At 50.2% G+C, this 14650-nt stretch overlaps 1 protein-coding gene across 1 annotated transcript in view; it reads left to right on the forward strand.

Moving 5' to 3' along the window:
* tmem132e (transmembrane protein 132E) overlaps positions 1-6233 on the forward strand; it is a 55902-nt gene extending 49669 nt beyond the window's left edge. The window contains exons 5-6 of the mRNA XM_062558211.1: positions 1887-2081; positions 4892-6233. Coding sequence (XP_062414195.1) covers positions 1887-2081; positions 4892-5998 — 1302 coding nt within the window. The 3' untranslated portion in view covers positions 5999-6233. The remainder of the gene's footprint in view (positions 1-1886; positions 2082-4891) is intronic.
* Positions 6234-14650: the final 8417 nt, after the last annotated feature.

A 14650-nucleotide genomic window follows, 5' to 3' on the forward strand; every position in this document is an offset into this window, starting at 1 on the left:
GGTCCCAGTGGCATCCATTAGTCATTTACCTGCGTGCATTCACGTGGCGTCTCAATGACCTGATCCGGTTGGATTCAGACACCAGGGTCCCGGGGGGGGGGGGGGGGGGGGGGCAGCAGCTGCTGGAACAGACAATGAGGAGAAGAAGGGAAACCAAGGACTAAATGGCAGCACTTGATGTGTAATACGCCACAAACGTCACGCACAGCCTTCCCCTCGTGTCTTCTGAGTCGCCGCCGCCCATCACCGAGGGAGGGGGGGGCGCTCCCCAGTGGTTGCGTATCGCAGTATTCACGCGTCTTTCTCTTTACTCCAAAGTACAGACACACAGCAGATAATGTGTTCCCATCAGGGATCATAACGCTCGACATGATGGCTTTTCTTTTACTTTCCTTTTATTTAGACGATCGAGCTCCAATGGGCTTTGTTTCTGAATTGTGTCTCGTGACATTTTGTACCTATTCGCTGGTATTGATTTTAATAGCATTAGATTGTCTTCTTTGGTTTAATTGGCCCGTGGAAATAGCAGCCACAGCGGATTGGAACGAGCAATCGCACAAAATCAATTGGGAGAAAACACCTCTTTTTTTTTCACCGGCGGAGCCTGACCTCATCGGATTTGTTTTGTTTCCATACAGAAACTGACTTTTTTTTTTTTTTTTGTCTTATTCTGGTCACTTCACTTCCATTACCCCCCCCCCCCCCCCCCCCCCCGCCCTCCAAAAGCTGATGCAGAGCAGAGTGGTCCATCATGCAACTGAGTTGTCCTCATGAAACTTTAAAAGTTTATTCATGCATCCCTTTACTAGCACGCCTTAGGGCACAGCGTGCACACTCGTATCTGTGTGTGTGTGTGCGCGCGTGTGTGTGTTTGTGTGTGTGAACCATAACTCTCCTTCCTGGCACATGAATCCATCACATCCAAACAATATGCATTTAAAAACGGAACCTGACTGCAGGACTCTGTTGCTGCAACGAGGTTTGTTCGTGTGCGGCTTCCTTCTGTTGTGTCTCTGCAACAGTCCACGCCACCGCAGGACCCCCCCCCCCGCCCCCCGCCCCCGCCCGTCCCTCCCTCCCCGCGCCTCTGTGGAACGCACTCATTTTGCAATTGGACCAATTGGAAGCGTCCAGTCTTTGTGTCCCTGAACTCGAACACGCAGCTCGGCTGCTCGACTGCGTGGCGCTCAGAGGTCGACGGGCTGATCAGCGCGAGCCGCCGCGTCCTGATGAACTCCAGGATCCGTTTGTGCGCAGCCTTTTAATGCGGAGTCTGCGACAGCTGCACGTCGAAACCCTGCGGCCGTTGGCGCCTAGTTGAGAGTTGAACTTAAAGCTTGAATTCCAACAGTTTATTGTAGTCAATGACTCCCAAGTTATTTATTTTAAATGGTTTAATCTTTATTACGTTCATCAACGTTATCGGAAAGTCATTATGGTCACTTAACAATATATAATTAAACAAATACTAATCATTATTATACACCATTGATACTATCACATCCCCCCTTGATGCAATCCCCCTGCGACCTGCAGTGAGCCGGTGATCTTTTAAAAGTGCAGGAGGCTTGGAATAACCCCCCCCCCCCCCCCCCCCCCCCCGCCCCTTCAGATGGCGTCGGTATTTCACGTGGTGACACCCCGCTCGCCGATGGATTCCGTCTCCAGTGTTTTGTTGACAGGCGGCGAGAGGCATCGACGTATGGATCCCGGGAGCAAACAACGGCGCCGGGCCGCTCTGATCCCAAATGGGCCTGTCACGGGCTTTATGAGCTCCACGGAGACAATAAAGCTGCTGTCAGGTTTTTAAAAAAAAGCTGCTCTCTCTCTCTCTCTCTCTCTCTCTCTCTCTCTCTCTCTCTCTCTCTCTCTCGTCTCGGCCTCAGGTGGAGTCTCCGCTGGCCGTGGACGCCGCGCTGGGCGAGTCCGCCTTCTCGGTGACGGACGACAAGGTGTCCATCACGGAGATGCGCGTGCACGGCGTCGCCGGCCTGACGCTGTCGCTGCAGCCCAGCCCCGGCAACAGCCACACCATGGTCGCCAAGGCAACCGGCGTCCAGACGCTCACGGCCCCCAAGCAGGTACGACCGTCAACTCCTACAGCTCTAATATTTACCGATGCTGTCCTCATACAGTTCATACATGTTATTGCTAAAAGCAAAAGTACATCTTCTCATTGGACCTCTGGACCTCGCTTCATCCAATGAGATAAGGTCTCATTTGCATTTCATAAAACTTTAGGTTTTTACGGATACTCGCCGTGATTATAAAGGTGCAGCTTCTGCTGAAAGGAAAGTGTGGAACGCAGTGTGAGTGTTCCACACCTCGCCGCGTGGTTCTGATGGTAAGGGGACCAGCGGTCTCCCCGGGAGGATCCAGGCCCGGATGGGCGCCGACGGGTCCGTGGACTGGTGCTGCTGTGGGTCGGTGTGCGTGGAACAACAGAGCAAACGCTTCGGAGTCCTTCCTTTGATCGTCGACAGCTCGGCCCAAAAAATAATGACCGAATCGACAAGAAATTCTGTTTTTATGAATCAGAATATTCAGTGAGCATTAAAATTTCACTTTCTATTAAAAACTATACCATTTGCAGTAGCCTATTAGCATCTCTATCTCTTCTGCTCACTTAATTCAAATGCATTTCATGCATTTAATCTCTAACGCAGTGCCATCTTGAATTAGCATAATGGAATGTGGAAGTATTTAAAGATTTAATGGTTCTGTCCAGGGTCGGATTTTACAGACTCGCCAGGTGAGTCGGAAGCGTTTCTAATATGTGCTGATTGACATTTCCAGACAGGATGAATTTGACCTTTGGGCCAGTTAGGTTCAAATTGTTTGTTTCAATGGTCCCCCCCCCCCCCCCTTAGTGTCTCCGTATCAACAAACAGGCACTGGTAATACATTTATTTTTCGAGCTAAATCTTTTAAGCTCCAGACAGAGGGCGTTTTTATTCAGCCTCGCTGCTGCTCCATCCGAAGCTTCGCGTCCAGGCGGAATCGGTGCCTTTGCTCGCCCCCCCCCCCCCCCCCCCCCCTCTCCCCCTCCCACACCCCCCCGTCCTCCCGCCCTCCTGCATTGGCGCCCCCGAGAGGCTACGGGGAGGAGAAACCGGCATTATATTCCCATTTGTTCCTGCTTTCCGCTCCTCGGGCCACCTTGAAATGTAATTATTGAAATGCATTGTCCTAAGTGCTCCCCCAGGCCGGGCCGGTCCCTCCGAGGAAGCTATTTCAAGGCATTGGATCGTGTTTTGGGAGGAAAACGTATCGCTCTAGAAATGAATGAACCACTGTGGACGTCTCTGCTTAAATAAGAGGCTGGATGAGGGATTGTTGTCTCAAGTCGGTGCAAATTTCTCTGAATAATATTTCCAGGGGAGTGTTTTTCTGCATATGCATATTTTATAAGTAAGTTTAATGTTCGATTTTACATCCACATGTGCGTTCCCCCCCCCCCCCCCCCCCCCCCCGGGTGCCTCGGAGCACATGTGAGAGGGAATTCAAAGGTGGGAAACTTCCTCCCAGACGCGCAGGACTTCACACTTTGCCAAAGTAGATTAGAGGCGCTGACGGATCCCGTCGGGGCTTCGATGCCTCATTTTATCTCCTGTGAAAAAGCTTCTTCTTCCAGAAACGCTTTGAATAAACAAGATCATCCTGCACTGCATCGCTCGTCCTGCAATGTGCTGCGAATATATACAGTACATATACACTGTATATGTGCGCATTTGACTTTCGATGCCTCTTATGTGCCCCGTGTGGTCGGACATCTCTCTCTCTCTCCCCATTGGTGGAATGGTAGCTCTTTCCTCGCGGCGTCGGCTCATGAAAACGCCGCCCTCGATGTATTATTTACATCGTCCATATCAAAGCGCCGCCGCCGCCGAGCTGGAGGAGGTTTGGCTCTCAGCGGGGTATCGTCGCCACTGAGTCGGCTTCTCTCCCCAACTGGACCGAGGGGGGGGGGGGGGGGGGAGGTTGGGGATTCAGCCCCCGAAAAAAGGTCTGCGTAAGCATCCGAGCAGAGAAAAGGGAGCCCGAGAAGACGTGCCAAGCCGCCGGTGGCTTTGGTTTGAGCCGTGAACAAAGAGGACGAGTCACGTGCTGCGGGGGGGATTCCTTTCATCCGGCTTCGGGCCGGTCCTTTGAAGCCCGGCGCTGAGCTCGGACTCCACCAAGGTCCAATCAAATCAGGGTGGATGGCCTCTGTTTCTCCGTGTCACCTTGTCTTTTGTCCTTATTCTGTGTCTCTCTGTGGTCCTTTTGTGTCTCTTTGTGGTCCTTTTGTGTCTCTTTGTGGTCCTTTTGTGTGTCTTTGTGGTAGTTTTGTGTCTCTTTGTGGTCCTTTTGTGTGTCTTTGTGGTAGTTTTGTGTCTCTTTGTGGTCCTTTTGTGTGTCTTTGTGGTAGTTTTGTGTCTCTTTGTGGTCCTTTTGTGTGTCTTTGTGGTAGTTTTGTGTCTCTTTGTGGTCCTTTTGTGTGTCTTTGTGGTAGTTTTCAGCCTTTTTTTTTTAAAGCCTGTGTTTCACCATCACTGGTGAAGACGCGTTGGACCCGTTTCTCCTTAGTGAGCATTGTCATATTTTGTAGGACAACACACTAATTGGACTCTCTCTTGCTTTCAATGCTCAGCAAGCAATTTATCAATTCATCATTCTAACTGTGTTAATAAAGTAATCAACCCGCTTTAATTGCAAAGTTGTTCAGAAAGGTCAAAAATAATTGTCCCTTGATTACCCATTTTAAGGACATTCAAAGGTACATTTCAGTTTCGTTTAGTCCTTGAATCACAAATCCAACAGGACCAATACCCCCCCCCCCCCTCGACCCCCCTGATGATTGGTGCCACGCTGGCGACTGACCTGTGCTTCTCCCCCCGTTGTCCCACAGGAGGCCAGCTTGTCCGTCTGGATGCTCTTCAGCGACAACACAGCCGCCACTCTGACCCACTTCGACCCCAAGGACTACAACCTCAACGCCTCCACGCTGGACGACCGGGTGGTGTCGGTGTCCCAGGAGCCTCAGCAGCGCTGGCCCGTGCTGGTGGCGGAAGGCGAGGGCTCCGGGGAGATGGTGCGTCTGGAGATGACCATCTGCGAGGCCTGCCAGAAGACCAAGCGCAAGAGCGTCATCGCGTCCGCCGCCGTGTTCGTCAAAGTCCGCTTCGGCCCGGAGGAGGACTCCGAGGAGGAGGCGACCACGGAGGGCGAGGCGGAGATGGCCCCCGCCACCAGGCGTCCGATCGCCGACGGCCCCCCCAACGCCGGCGGGAGGGTTTACGAGACGTCTCACGAGCAGCCCGCCAGCGTCCCCATCGACTACACCAACTTCCCCACCAGCAGCAACCAGGAGCGACCCACCGAGAGCGAGGAGGCGGGGGAGGAGGAGGGGGAGGAGGAGGAGGAGGACGACGACGACTTTGTGCATTCGCCCCGCAACATGACCGACCTGGAGATCGGCATGTACGCCCTCCTGGGGGTCTTCTGCCTGGCCATCCTGGTCTTCCTCATCAACTGCATCGTCTTCGTGCTGAAGTACCGCCACAAGCGCATCCCGCCCGAGGGCCAGGTCAACATGGACCACTCCCACCACTGGGTGTTCCTGGGGAACGGCCAGCCGCTCAGGGCCCAGTGCGACCTGTCGCCGCAGCAGGCCGAGAGCCCCGGGAACCCCCTGGAGGGCGTGCAGACCTGCTGCCACGGCGACCACCACAGCAGCGGCAGCTCCCAGACCAGCGTGCAGAGCCAGGTGCACGGGCGCGGCGACGGCAGCTCGGGGGGCTCCACCAAGGAGGCCGGCGAGGAGGCCAGCTCGCCCACCTCCAAGCGCAAGAGGGTCAAGTTCACCACCTTCACCACGCTGCCCACCGAGGAGCTGCCCTACAACTCCATCCCCGTCGCAGACGAAGAGGACATCCAGTGGGTGTGCCAGGACATGGGCTTCCAGGACCCCGAGGAACTGCACGAGTACATGCGCAGAATAAAAGAGATCGCCTGAGAGCCGAGGCCCTCGGAAACGCTCCTTTCTATTTTTCTCTTTTTTTCACCTCGGTGGAAGATCTTCTGGGTTTTTTTTGTTGTTTTTTTTTTTTTCTTCACTGACTAACAGGCCAATTGTCGTTTCGGGGTTTTTTTCGGCTGTGTTCCATTTAGTTTGCACAGTGCTGTGACCTCATACACGCAGTGGCGAAACGCGAAGGAAGCCAAAGACTCCACCGGAGGACCTCGCCCCCCCCCCCCCCCCCCCCCCCGTCCCCACCCTCCGTACATCTTGGCCGGACTGAAGGCCATCAGGAGCGCCGGCTGTGTGTTTACTGAACCTCCCTCCAAAACGAAGATGCCTTTGATGAACAAATGAACTGTCAAAGACTCTCGCGAAAAGCTACGTTTAAAAAATAATCGTTTTGTTTTTTTGCCAAAGTAGAAAGTGTTCTTTTCTTCATCGTGGATCTCGGTGCAGCACACTTCATGGTTTGTACTCATTCGTCCATTCCTCACATTTTTCTACATTTCGTAGGCGGTCAAACGGCAGCGGCTGCTCCTCTTGGTCCCGAACTAATCGAATGCCTTATTAAAATGGTCACAGGTCACTTCTTATATCAGACCCCCCCCCCGTTTTCTCACCAAGGCTCGAGACCGCGCGGGTAACGAAAAGTAAAGAACTCTGACCCATCTCCGGCATGAGAGCAAAGGACGACAGAGCTACTGGATCAGAACGTTCTTTGCATGGAAGGGGATCTGGAGGCACAATCAACTTTCTTTTTTCTCCAAATTTGTAAATGTTTGTATGGTAATTATATAATCATGCTTACACCAGGCTTAAAATAAGTATGTTATCAGGCATTCCGAGCATGCCGTGTCAGGCCCTAGTATGTGTGTATATAGCGTAGCAGAGGGATGCTCTCTCACAGCCCGGAGGAAGCCTCACACCTCCTCGCCCGGGAGACGGTTGCCCTCGGCAACGCCGCCACAGCAGACCTGTGGCTTTTTTTTTGTTGCAGAGTCGCGTCGCATGCGACCGCTGTTGGACGTCGGGGGTTGTTGTTGTTGTCCCGCGCGGATCGTGACGGGTCGTGTCCCGTCGGTGATGTGACCCCGTGGCTCTCTGGGAAACCTGAAAGTTGGGAACGTTCTCGCTGAATAAATGATTGACTTTCCTCCATCTTTTAAATCGTGGCCATCCCATGTTCTCTTGTTGTTTTCTGAAACACACTACTATATATATATACATATATGTAGTCCCTATTTGTGTTCAATCCATACCAGTGGAGGTCCCCAGGGAGGGGGGTCAGTTGTGTTGCTGATAAGGGGGGGGGGGGGGCTCTCAGGAGGATGGACCAATCAAAGCGAGTAAAAAAACAGCACCTGTCAGTTGCTGCTCTGAGAGGTTCACGGGCCTCCTTTGGGATTTTTTTTTTTTTTAAAGGACACTAAAGCAGAAAAGGGAAATCAAAGACAATAGAAAACCTCCAGTGGGATTCCAACCAAAACGTTTGCGAGGCGGACAGAGATACAGGAAGTGAGGGCATTGGGGCTCTCTGGCTCTTTAGTCGACAACCGGAGACGACTTTAAAATGTCGACGTTTTTTTTCCAGCTCCGATGTCATCGAGATGAATCCACGGCGCGATTGGAAACGAGCTTCTGTGTCACTTTGCTTTGACGCCGTACCGTATTCAAGGGTTGGATTGTTCCTTCGTGCCGAGGGGCTGTTGATTGTGGGGGGGGGGGGAAACCTCCCTCTGGTGATAATGACCGTACGCTCTAAATGTCACTCAAAGCTTATCAACATCCTTTACTGCGTTTTCACTCACCACCAACAAATCAAAGGACCAATCCAGAACTGTTCTCCTTGAGGCCAAAACACAGCGTTATATTTGACAAAAGAAACACTAACATTTAATGTAAAGATCCTCGGCTCCTTGTCCTCTATATACAGAGGTTGTTGTTATTCTCCCTGCATACTGGACCGATCCTGGATTGGGGCTTTGGGGATTTGTTTCCCCGCATGCCCTCTCTTGGCTCCCCGCGGTGAAATGAACAAGGACCCCATCCTCCCGTTTAATGATATTCAATCCGCGTTGACATCTAACGACGAGGCGACGCGTTGTTTGGGACTCGCCGTGAAATCGGCGAGTCGCGGCAGCTTTCGTTTTTTTGACTTTAAGTGACGGGTCTCTACAGGATGAATGTAGGATTAGGAGCTAAACATGGCTGGTCAGCCCAATCTGGCGACACGGTGACAGATTAAGCATCTAATAGCAGCTTCACGCACTGATTTGATGGGTTTCTCTTTTCCCCTTGATTTACTGACACTGTGTAAATATGTCGCCCACGTCGCTCACTTCATTTTGACATCTCACTTCTCCTCCCTGTGTGCATTTAAAGTATTTTTTTGTGCTGCTGCTTTGGTGACGGTGTGGTGCACATATTGCTCATTTTGTATTTTATTCAAGCTGCTAATAGAAACTTTGTCTTTTTACAACATGTAACGGAACTTTTTGAATTGTACCCTTACTGCTCCCACCACCCAATGGAACACTGTGCACGACGTGCACGGCTCCTTCGGCTGTGCCAAGTTACCACAACACTCACCATAATATGTTAATGTACAGAGCACTGTTATATTTCCTGTATTCTCTGAAAATAAACCCTTGTATTTTCCCGTTATATGTAAAGTACTAAAGAAAATGCAATACACAAAATGACATGGTGTCATATTTACTCCGTTTTTATGTGACAATAAGTCGAGGATTCTCTTTCACAGCCATTCGACTCGTGCACTTCACCAGGGAACGAAACCTCAGAGCCGCCGGGTTCACGCAGCGTGCGTAATTCATCATCAGAACGGATGGTTTCTTCAAACTACCACGTATTAAAACATTGCCAGGACTTTAAATATTAAATCTAGCAAGGTTTAAAACACCCAACGGTTTCATTTTAATCTCGATGGTGCAATAAAAGGGATTCGGAGCGTTGCTAATGTCCCCCCTCCGAGTCCCCCCGCTCTGTGGTTAGCTGTGAGCTAAGCGGCGGCCATGTTGAGAGCCTGAGGAGGCAACGGACGATAGCGAAGCTTCAGGTTTCAGGTTATTTTTCTGCTCTCTGCCACTATACGTTTAATCCGAAAGACGCACGAAGAAGAGCACGAGAAAACCTGGAGCCCCCCCGTCGTTTGTAGTGGGTGCATCCCTGCTGTTTGACCCCCCCCCCCACCGAGTAGTGTACCGCCAATCTACTCATCCAGCAGCTCTCGTCCACAAAATCTATACCCGCAGCGGCTCGCTTGAAGTGTTTACTCCTGCAGTCCACTTCATCTGGGCCCCCGGATCAAAGGCGTTTGATCTCAGGTGAGCCACACAGGTCATTAGGACAGATTTATTGGGTCTGCGGCACCGAGGAGGCAGATGCTTACAGCCCATGGCTGTCTGCAGAGGCTTTTTGGAACACCGCGGTTTGGAAAAACAGGAGAATGCAAAAAGTTTGAAAGTGACGAGTCATTATTGGGACCACATTCAGTCTTACTGAAAGGTTTGTTCTGGTAATACCACACACACACACACAATAAGATGCTTCCCGTGCATATTTTAACACACTTTCTTGTAAAACTGGAGGTCTAACAGTGAGATGTTTACTCCACCTTCTCCGGGCTCGGCGGGAGGCGGGCGCGTCCCGCCGAGCGCCTTGCGGCCGTGTCATCTTGTCATTTCGCACTCTGGTGTTTATCCATCTCGGGCCACTTAATTTATTCGATGCTCGGACAAGCCGCGGGAGTGCACCTCCGGTGACATCGGGGGCCGCTCTGGTTTTAACGGATTGTTTTTCTGATGCCGCGTGTCAGCGGCATTTCAGCACTGGAATGGAATTCCGCCTCGGTGGTCATTCCTTTCAGAGAGTCAATATGCCGGCCCTCTGTGATCCCACCAGCCGCTCCTGCCTCGTATATATACCCCGCAACAAGGGTCACACTGCACTGGTGCTGCTCCAAAACACCGGGAGAAGCCCCGCTGGCTGCAATTTAATGACACTTTCACACGTTTTGTACGTGAAATGCCAAAACCAAATAGGGGGGGGGGGGAAGCACCCAAAGCAGCTGATGTTCCCTACATATCTGTTTCCATTTCCATGTGATGTTCTTCTTCTACGGATAACAGGGGCACAGCCACGGAGACTGTGATCTGGTGTCGTGATATTTCCAGAGCAGCTACAATGAAGCCTGACAGCAGAAATATCTCCAACTATATATAACATCAACAGTGAAATGTCAGGGCTCGGGCGTCAGCTCCTCCGAATCAAAGAGGGGGGGCTCCTCTCCAGTCGAACTCCTTTCACAGGCGCTCAGCGATCACGCCGGGAGAAATCCATCTGGCGGAGGCAGAGATAACAGCTTCACACTGACAGCCGCCTCCACGGGCCACAATGCGACGCGTTCGGGACGAGGCGCGGCGCATTTCTGTTTTTTGGCGAGGCCCGGCTGCGGCTCTTCCCGCGGAAACTGGTGGTGGAAACGCTTCAGCTCCAGCTGTGCTGCCTGTTCTGTCCTTCCTCCTCAGGACGGAAGCAGACAGGGGGGGGGGAGGGGGAGGGAGTTGAACTTCGTGATTGGAGAAGGTCGAAACCGCCATTTGAAAAGCCATCGGAAAAGAGGGTACGAATGGCAGCATTGTCCACATCTCATCTCTTTCCAACATTCTCACCCCGTCAGCACCAGGGCCATTGCTTTAAGGACTTAATAATGTCCTCAGGTCGCCGGGGGGGGGGGGGGGGGCGGCGGTTCTCAGCCAGGCATCAGAAGAAGCCGCGTTGACGCCTCTCAGCCGCGTGGCCTTCTGTCCCAGCCCCATTAGCTCTAGCGGCGGTGCGGTGGGTCCAATCATCGGCGTGTGGGTCGGAGTGACTTCAGTGCAGCTTCCAGTGTCCTGGTGGCTTTTAAAGTAAATCTATCTGGATGCTTTTCTGTTTTTCCGAGGCTGAAGATGTTTTTTTTTGTTGTTTTCTTTTTACAACCAAGGACAACAAAGCCACTATTCATCACGGCGGGCGAGACGGCGGTTTAAAGTTTTATGGGGGCCCAAGGTGTAAGCATGTCTGCTCTTCAACCTTGGCGCACGAAAGCCTGAAAAATTGGCAAAACTAACAAGTTTGTTTCTTTAAGAAGTTCTTTTATCGGCTTTTAACATCACATAGAAATCAGCAAATATATACAAACGAGATGGGTAATTATAGTTTTACGCTTTTATTCAAAACCAAAGCGAAGGTAAAGGAATCATAGCCATGTTGTTTTTTCGGCGCCCCGTCAGCGTGTGTGAAGCGTGACGTAGTGACGCAGAGGCAGCGGCTCGTCAATCATGATAAGCCCCGCCCTGAAGCACACCCTACTTTATTCGACTCCAAATGCAGCGTGATTTAAATGATCACCACAGTTTAGAAATGTAAATGCAATCACAAAACGTGAAGAAAAAATGAAGAGACCCTCAAGCGGTTGACTTGGAGACATTTGTGTCTTTTTGTAGCAGATTCCCTTTGACTTCATTGGCGGGTATTTGCGTCACCATGACGACGTCCACTTACAGCCTTTGTTCCCCGGACAAGGGCGATGTGTGAAGACTTGTTTTCTCCCGCGGACTTAAATGCATTCTGTCTGTCAGCAACAAGCCTCAACAATCCAACATGTGATTATTGGACAATGGACGCCGTCTTGTCCTGATCTGGAGTCCAAACTGGGAGGACACTCCTCAGTTATTAGTTATTTGACTTTGGTGTTGACAGCTCATGCCGTGACACCCCTTATGGCACAGAGAAGTGCTTTTAAAAACACTAGTGATCGGGGCGATCTCCGTGTAATGAGATGCAAAACGTGTCCCTGAGACGCAGGAAATGGGTTTTTTTTTTTTTGGTCCATCGCCACCTTGGCGGCGGGCCGCTTTGATGTCGCAGACGGGCTCGTCTCATGACATCGTCTCATCATCCGGCGTCACCCACTTAGCGGCTCTCGGACTGTGAGAGAGGTGTTATCACGCGCCGTGCCTGCAGTCATCTGTTTGGATCGTCTCAGTGTGGTTTTATTTTATTTATGTTGAGCCTTTCCGGCTCTGGCTTCATCCGCGCCAAAGTGAAGCCAGGTTTGCACTCAGGTGAACTTAAGAAAGAAAAAAAAAAGGAAATCTGTCAGAGTTCTACATCTTACATGGACGCCTCCTGCGTGCTTTACACAGGCGGTAGGTGCACACACACACACACACACACACACACACACACACACACACACACACACAGCCTTGGGTTTACAGTCTCTGGGAGTCAACATGTTGTCAGGGTCCATCGGCAGCATCCCTTCTGCACCGGGGTGATAACCGCGAGCTTTCTTTCTTTTTTTTTTCTTCTTCTTCCAGCCAACTTGTCCAACTTAATCATCGGCAAGAGTCTGACCTTAGAAGAAGGAATGCAAAGAAAGCAAATACGGACCCTCGCCCCCACACAAAAAAAACAAGCTACCTCTTTATTTAAATTCACACAAACATGTGCCAGTTGCTTTCTTTCTGTTATGGATTAATCCAGCTATCCACCTAATGAGGTTTAGCGCATCATGTGTAGTTGTACACTTTACATGAGGTGAGACACATCTGTAGCTCAGCTGTCGTGTGTCAAAGTGGTTATTTATTTTTTCCACAGGGAAACAATGCATTTTAAAGAACTGCTGCGAGCTGTTTATTTGCGAAAGAAGATCATAGACCAATTTAAAAAAAATATATCAATAATGCATTTTCTGACTTGGTTTTCAGAGCGACCAGTAAATGTCAACAGCGGGTAGTATTAAGGTGTATTACGTGCCTTGAGACATCAATCCGTAGTGATTTGCTTTTTTTTTTTTTCACCATCACTCTCACGCCGAGGTGAACGAGATGAATTACTGCTGTGTACGAATCCGTCACGTTACAGAGGACGTGCTTTTTTATTATTCATCCTTCCTGCGCGATTCATGTGACAGAATGATGTAACGTGTACGTTTTAACGTGTTCATTGGGTTCCCCCCTCCCCTGGTGAGCGGATGAATGCTCCCACGTGAGGGTTATCGACTGTCTCCTCCTGGGAGGCGTGTTGGCTGCATGCGGCCCATTTGACGGAACAAATCAAATCAATATGAATGCCATTGATTAGCCCACCGGACTGTGTCAGAAATTAGCGTGTTGCAATATGATGGTATTAATCATGTCACAACTTTTTGGGAAATGCAGGATTTTCTTAAAAAAACAACAACACACAAAATAATTATGAATAGCTTATAATACAATAACACAACTAAATGTTCCTTGTAGCTTTATATTTGGCTATTGAAAATTGGAAGAAGCGTATTGGTCCCTTCAAAATAAATATAAAATTAAATGGATAATAATATTACTGCTGCTGTAAGAAAAAAAACTCTTTATTTGCGGAGAAAGAACAAACAAAAAAAGCCTTTAATAGTCAAAATTCAAAAAGAAAACTCAAAATCACTCCAACCAAACAAGGCGAGAAGGCGGGGGTGGGGGGGGGTGGGGGAGGGCAACAAACACTGTGGACGACGAAACGAAACACACCCAAAACATGCAAACAAGCAACGACGCAACAAGGGACACAAGAGACACAGGGCTTAAATCCACAGGGGGGGGTTCAGGTGATCGGACACAGGTGGAAACAATCATGGACACTGCAGACCATCACAGGGGAAGACAGGACAAGGCAGGAAGTGAAGTTTCCCCAGGGACGCGAGAGACATGAAAACTACAAAATAAAACAAGAAGCCAAAACGCATTATGTAATTCTCAAAGTGATACATAATTGTCTCTCAACGTGTTACCAAACGTGTACAGAGGACGTCTCGTCTCTCATTGATCAGCGAGCGTCTTGGTGCTGAGGTGATGGAGCGCCTTCAACCACATCAATCACTCTCCGGATCACAATGAATCATTTCAGCAGCGGCCAATTGAATTCATTATTGATCACTGTCATCAGATAAGGCCCACTATCTGCTTGTTAAAGAGGATCCTTGCTGGCCTCCACGTGCTAAACATCCATTACGTTTGACATGATGAATCATCCCTGGAGGTGAAGCCCTCCCCGTATTCACCTGTTCACTTCCTTTTTGTCACTTGGAATCATTGGAGTGACACAAGAATTCCGGTTCGAAGATGAAGCCGTTGCACCGGGAGCGATTGTTTTAACCCCCGGCACCAGCCAGTGTTGTGGTGTTACCATGGCGATGGGGAAACAATCAACGTGAAGCGAGGAAAGTAGTTCCCTCAAAACTGGACTCGTGAGACGAGGCCGTCCGAAGAGTCGAGAGACGGATGGAAAGCAGCTTTTCTCTTATTTATCTTTCCTTCTTTAGTGAAGTGGCAAACATTCAGATTTCAGATTTGTGTAAAAGTGACTAAACGGGCCTTTTTTCGTAAATGAAAACCTTCCAGTTTGCCACTTTAAGAGCAGATCTTCGGTGGCGTGCTCTTCTCACATCTCTTATGTTGTAGCGATGCAGCGAAATGAGCACTAACTATTCACGATACTTACACGTGGAGCCTTTTCCTGTTTCTTTCAGTTTCTTCTCGGTGCCGACACCTGCGGGATTCCACCTGAAGTCCCCGGGTCCAACTGCTGACTTATTGAAAGGCTCTC

Source organism: Pungitius pungitius, chromosome 16, assembly GCF_949316345.1.
Source record: "Pungitius pungitius chromosome 16, fPunPun2.1, whole genome shotgun sequence".
Classification (NCBI taxonomy): domain Eukaryota; kingdom Metazoa; phylum Chordata; class Actinopteri; order Perciformes; family Gasterosteidae; genus Pungitius; species Pungitius pungitius.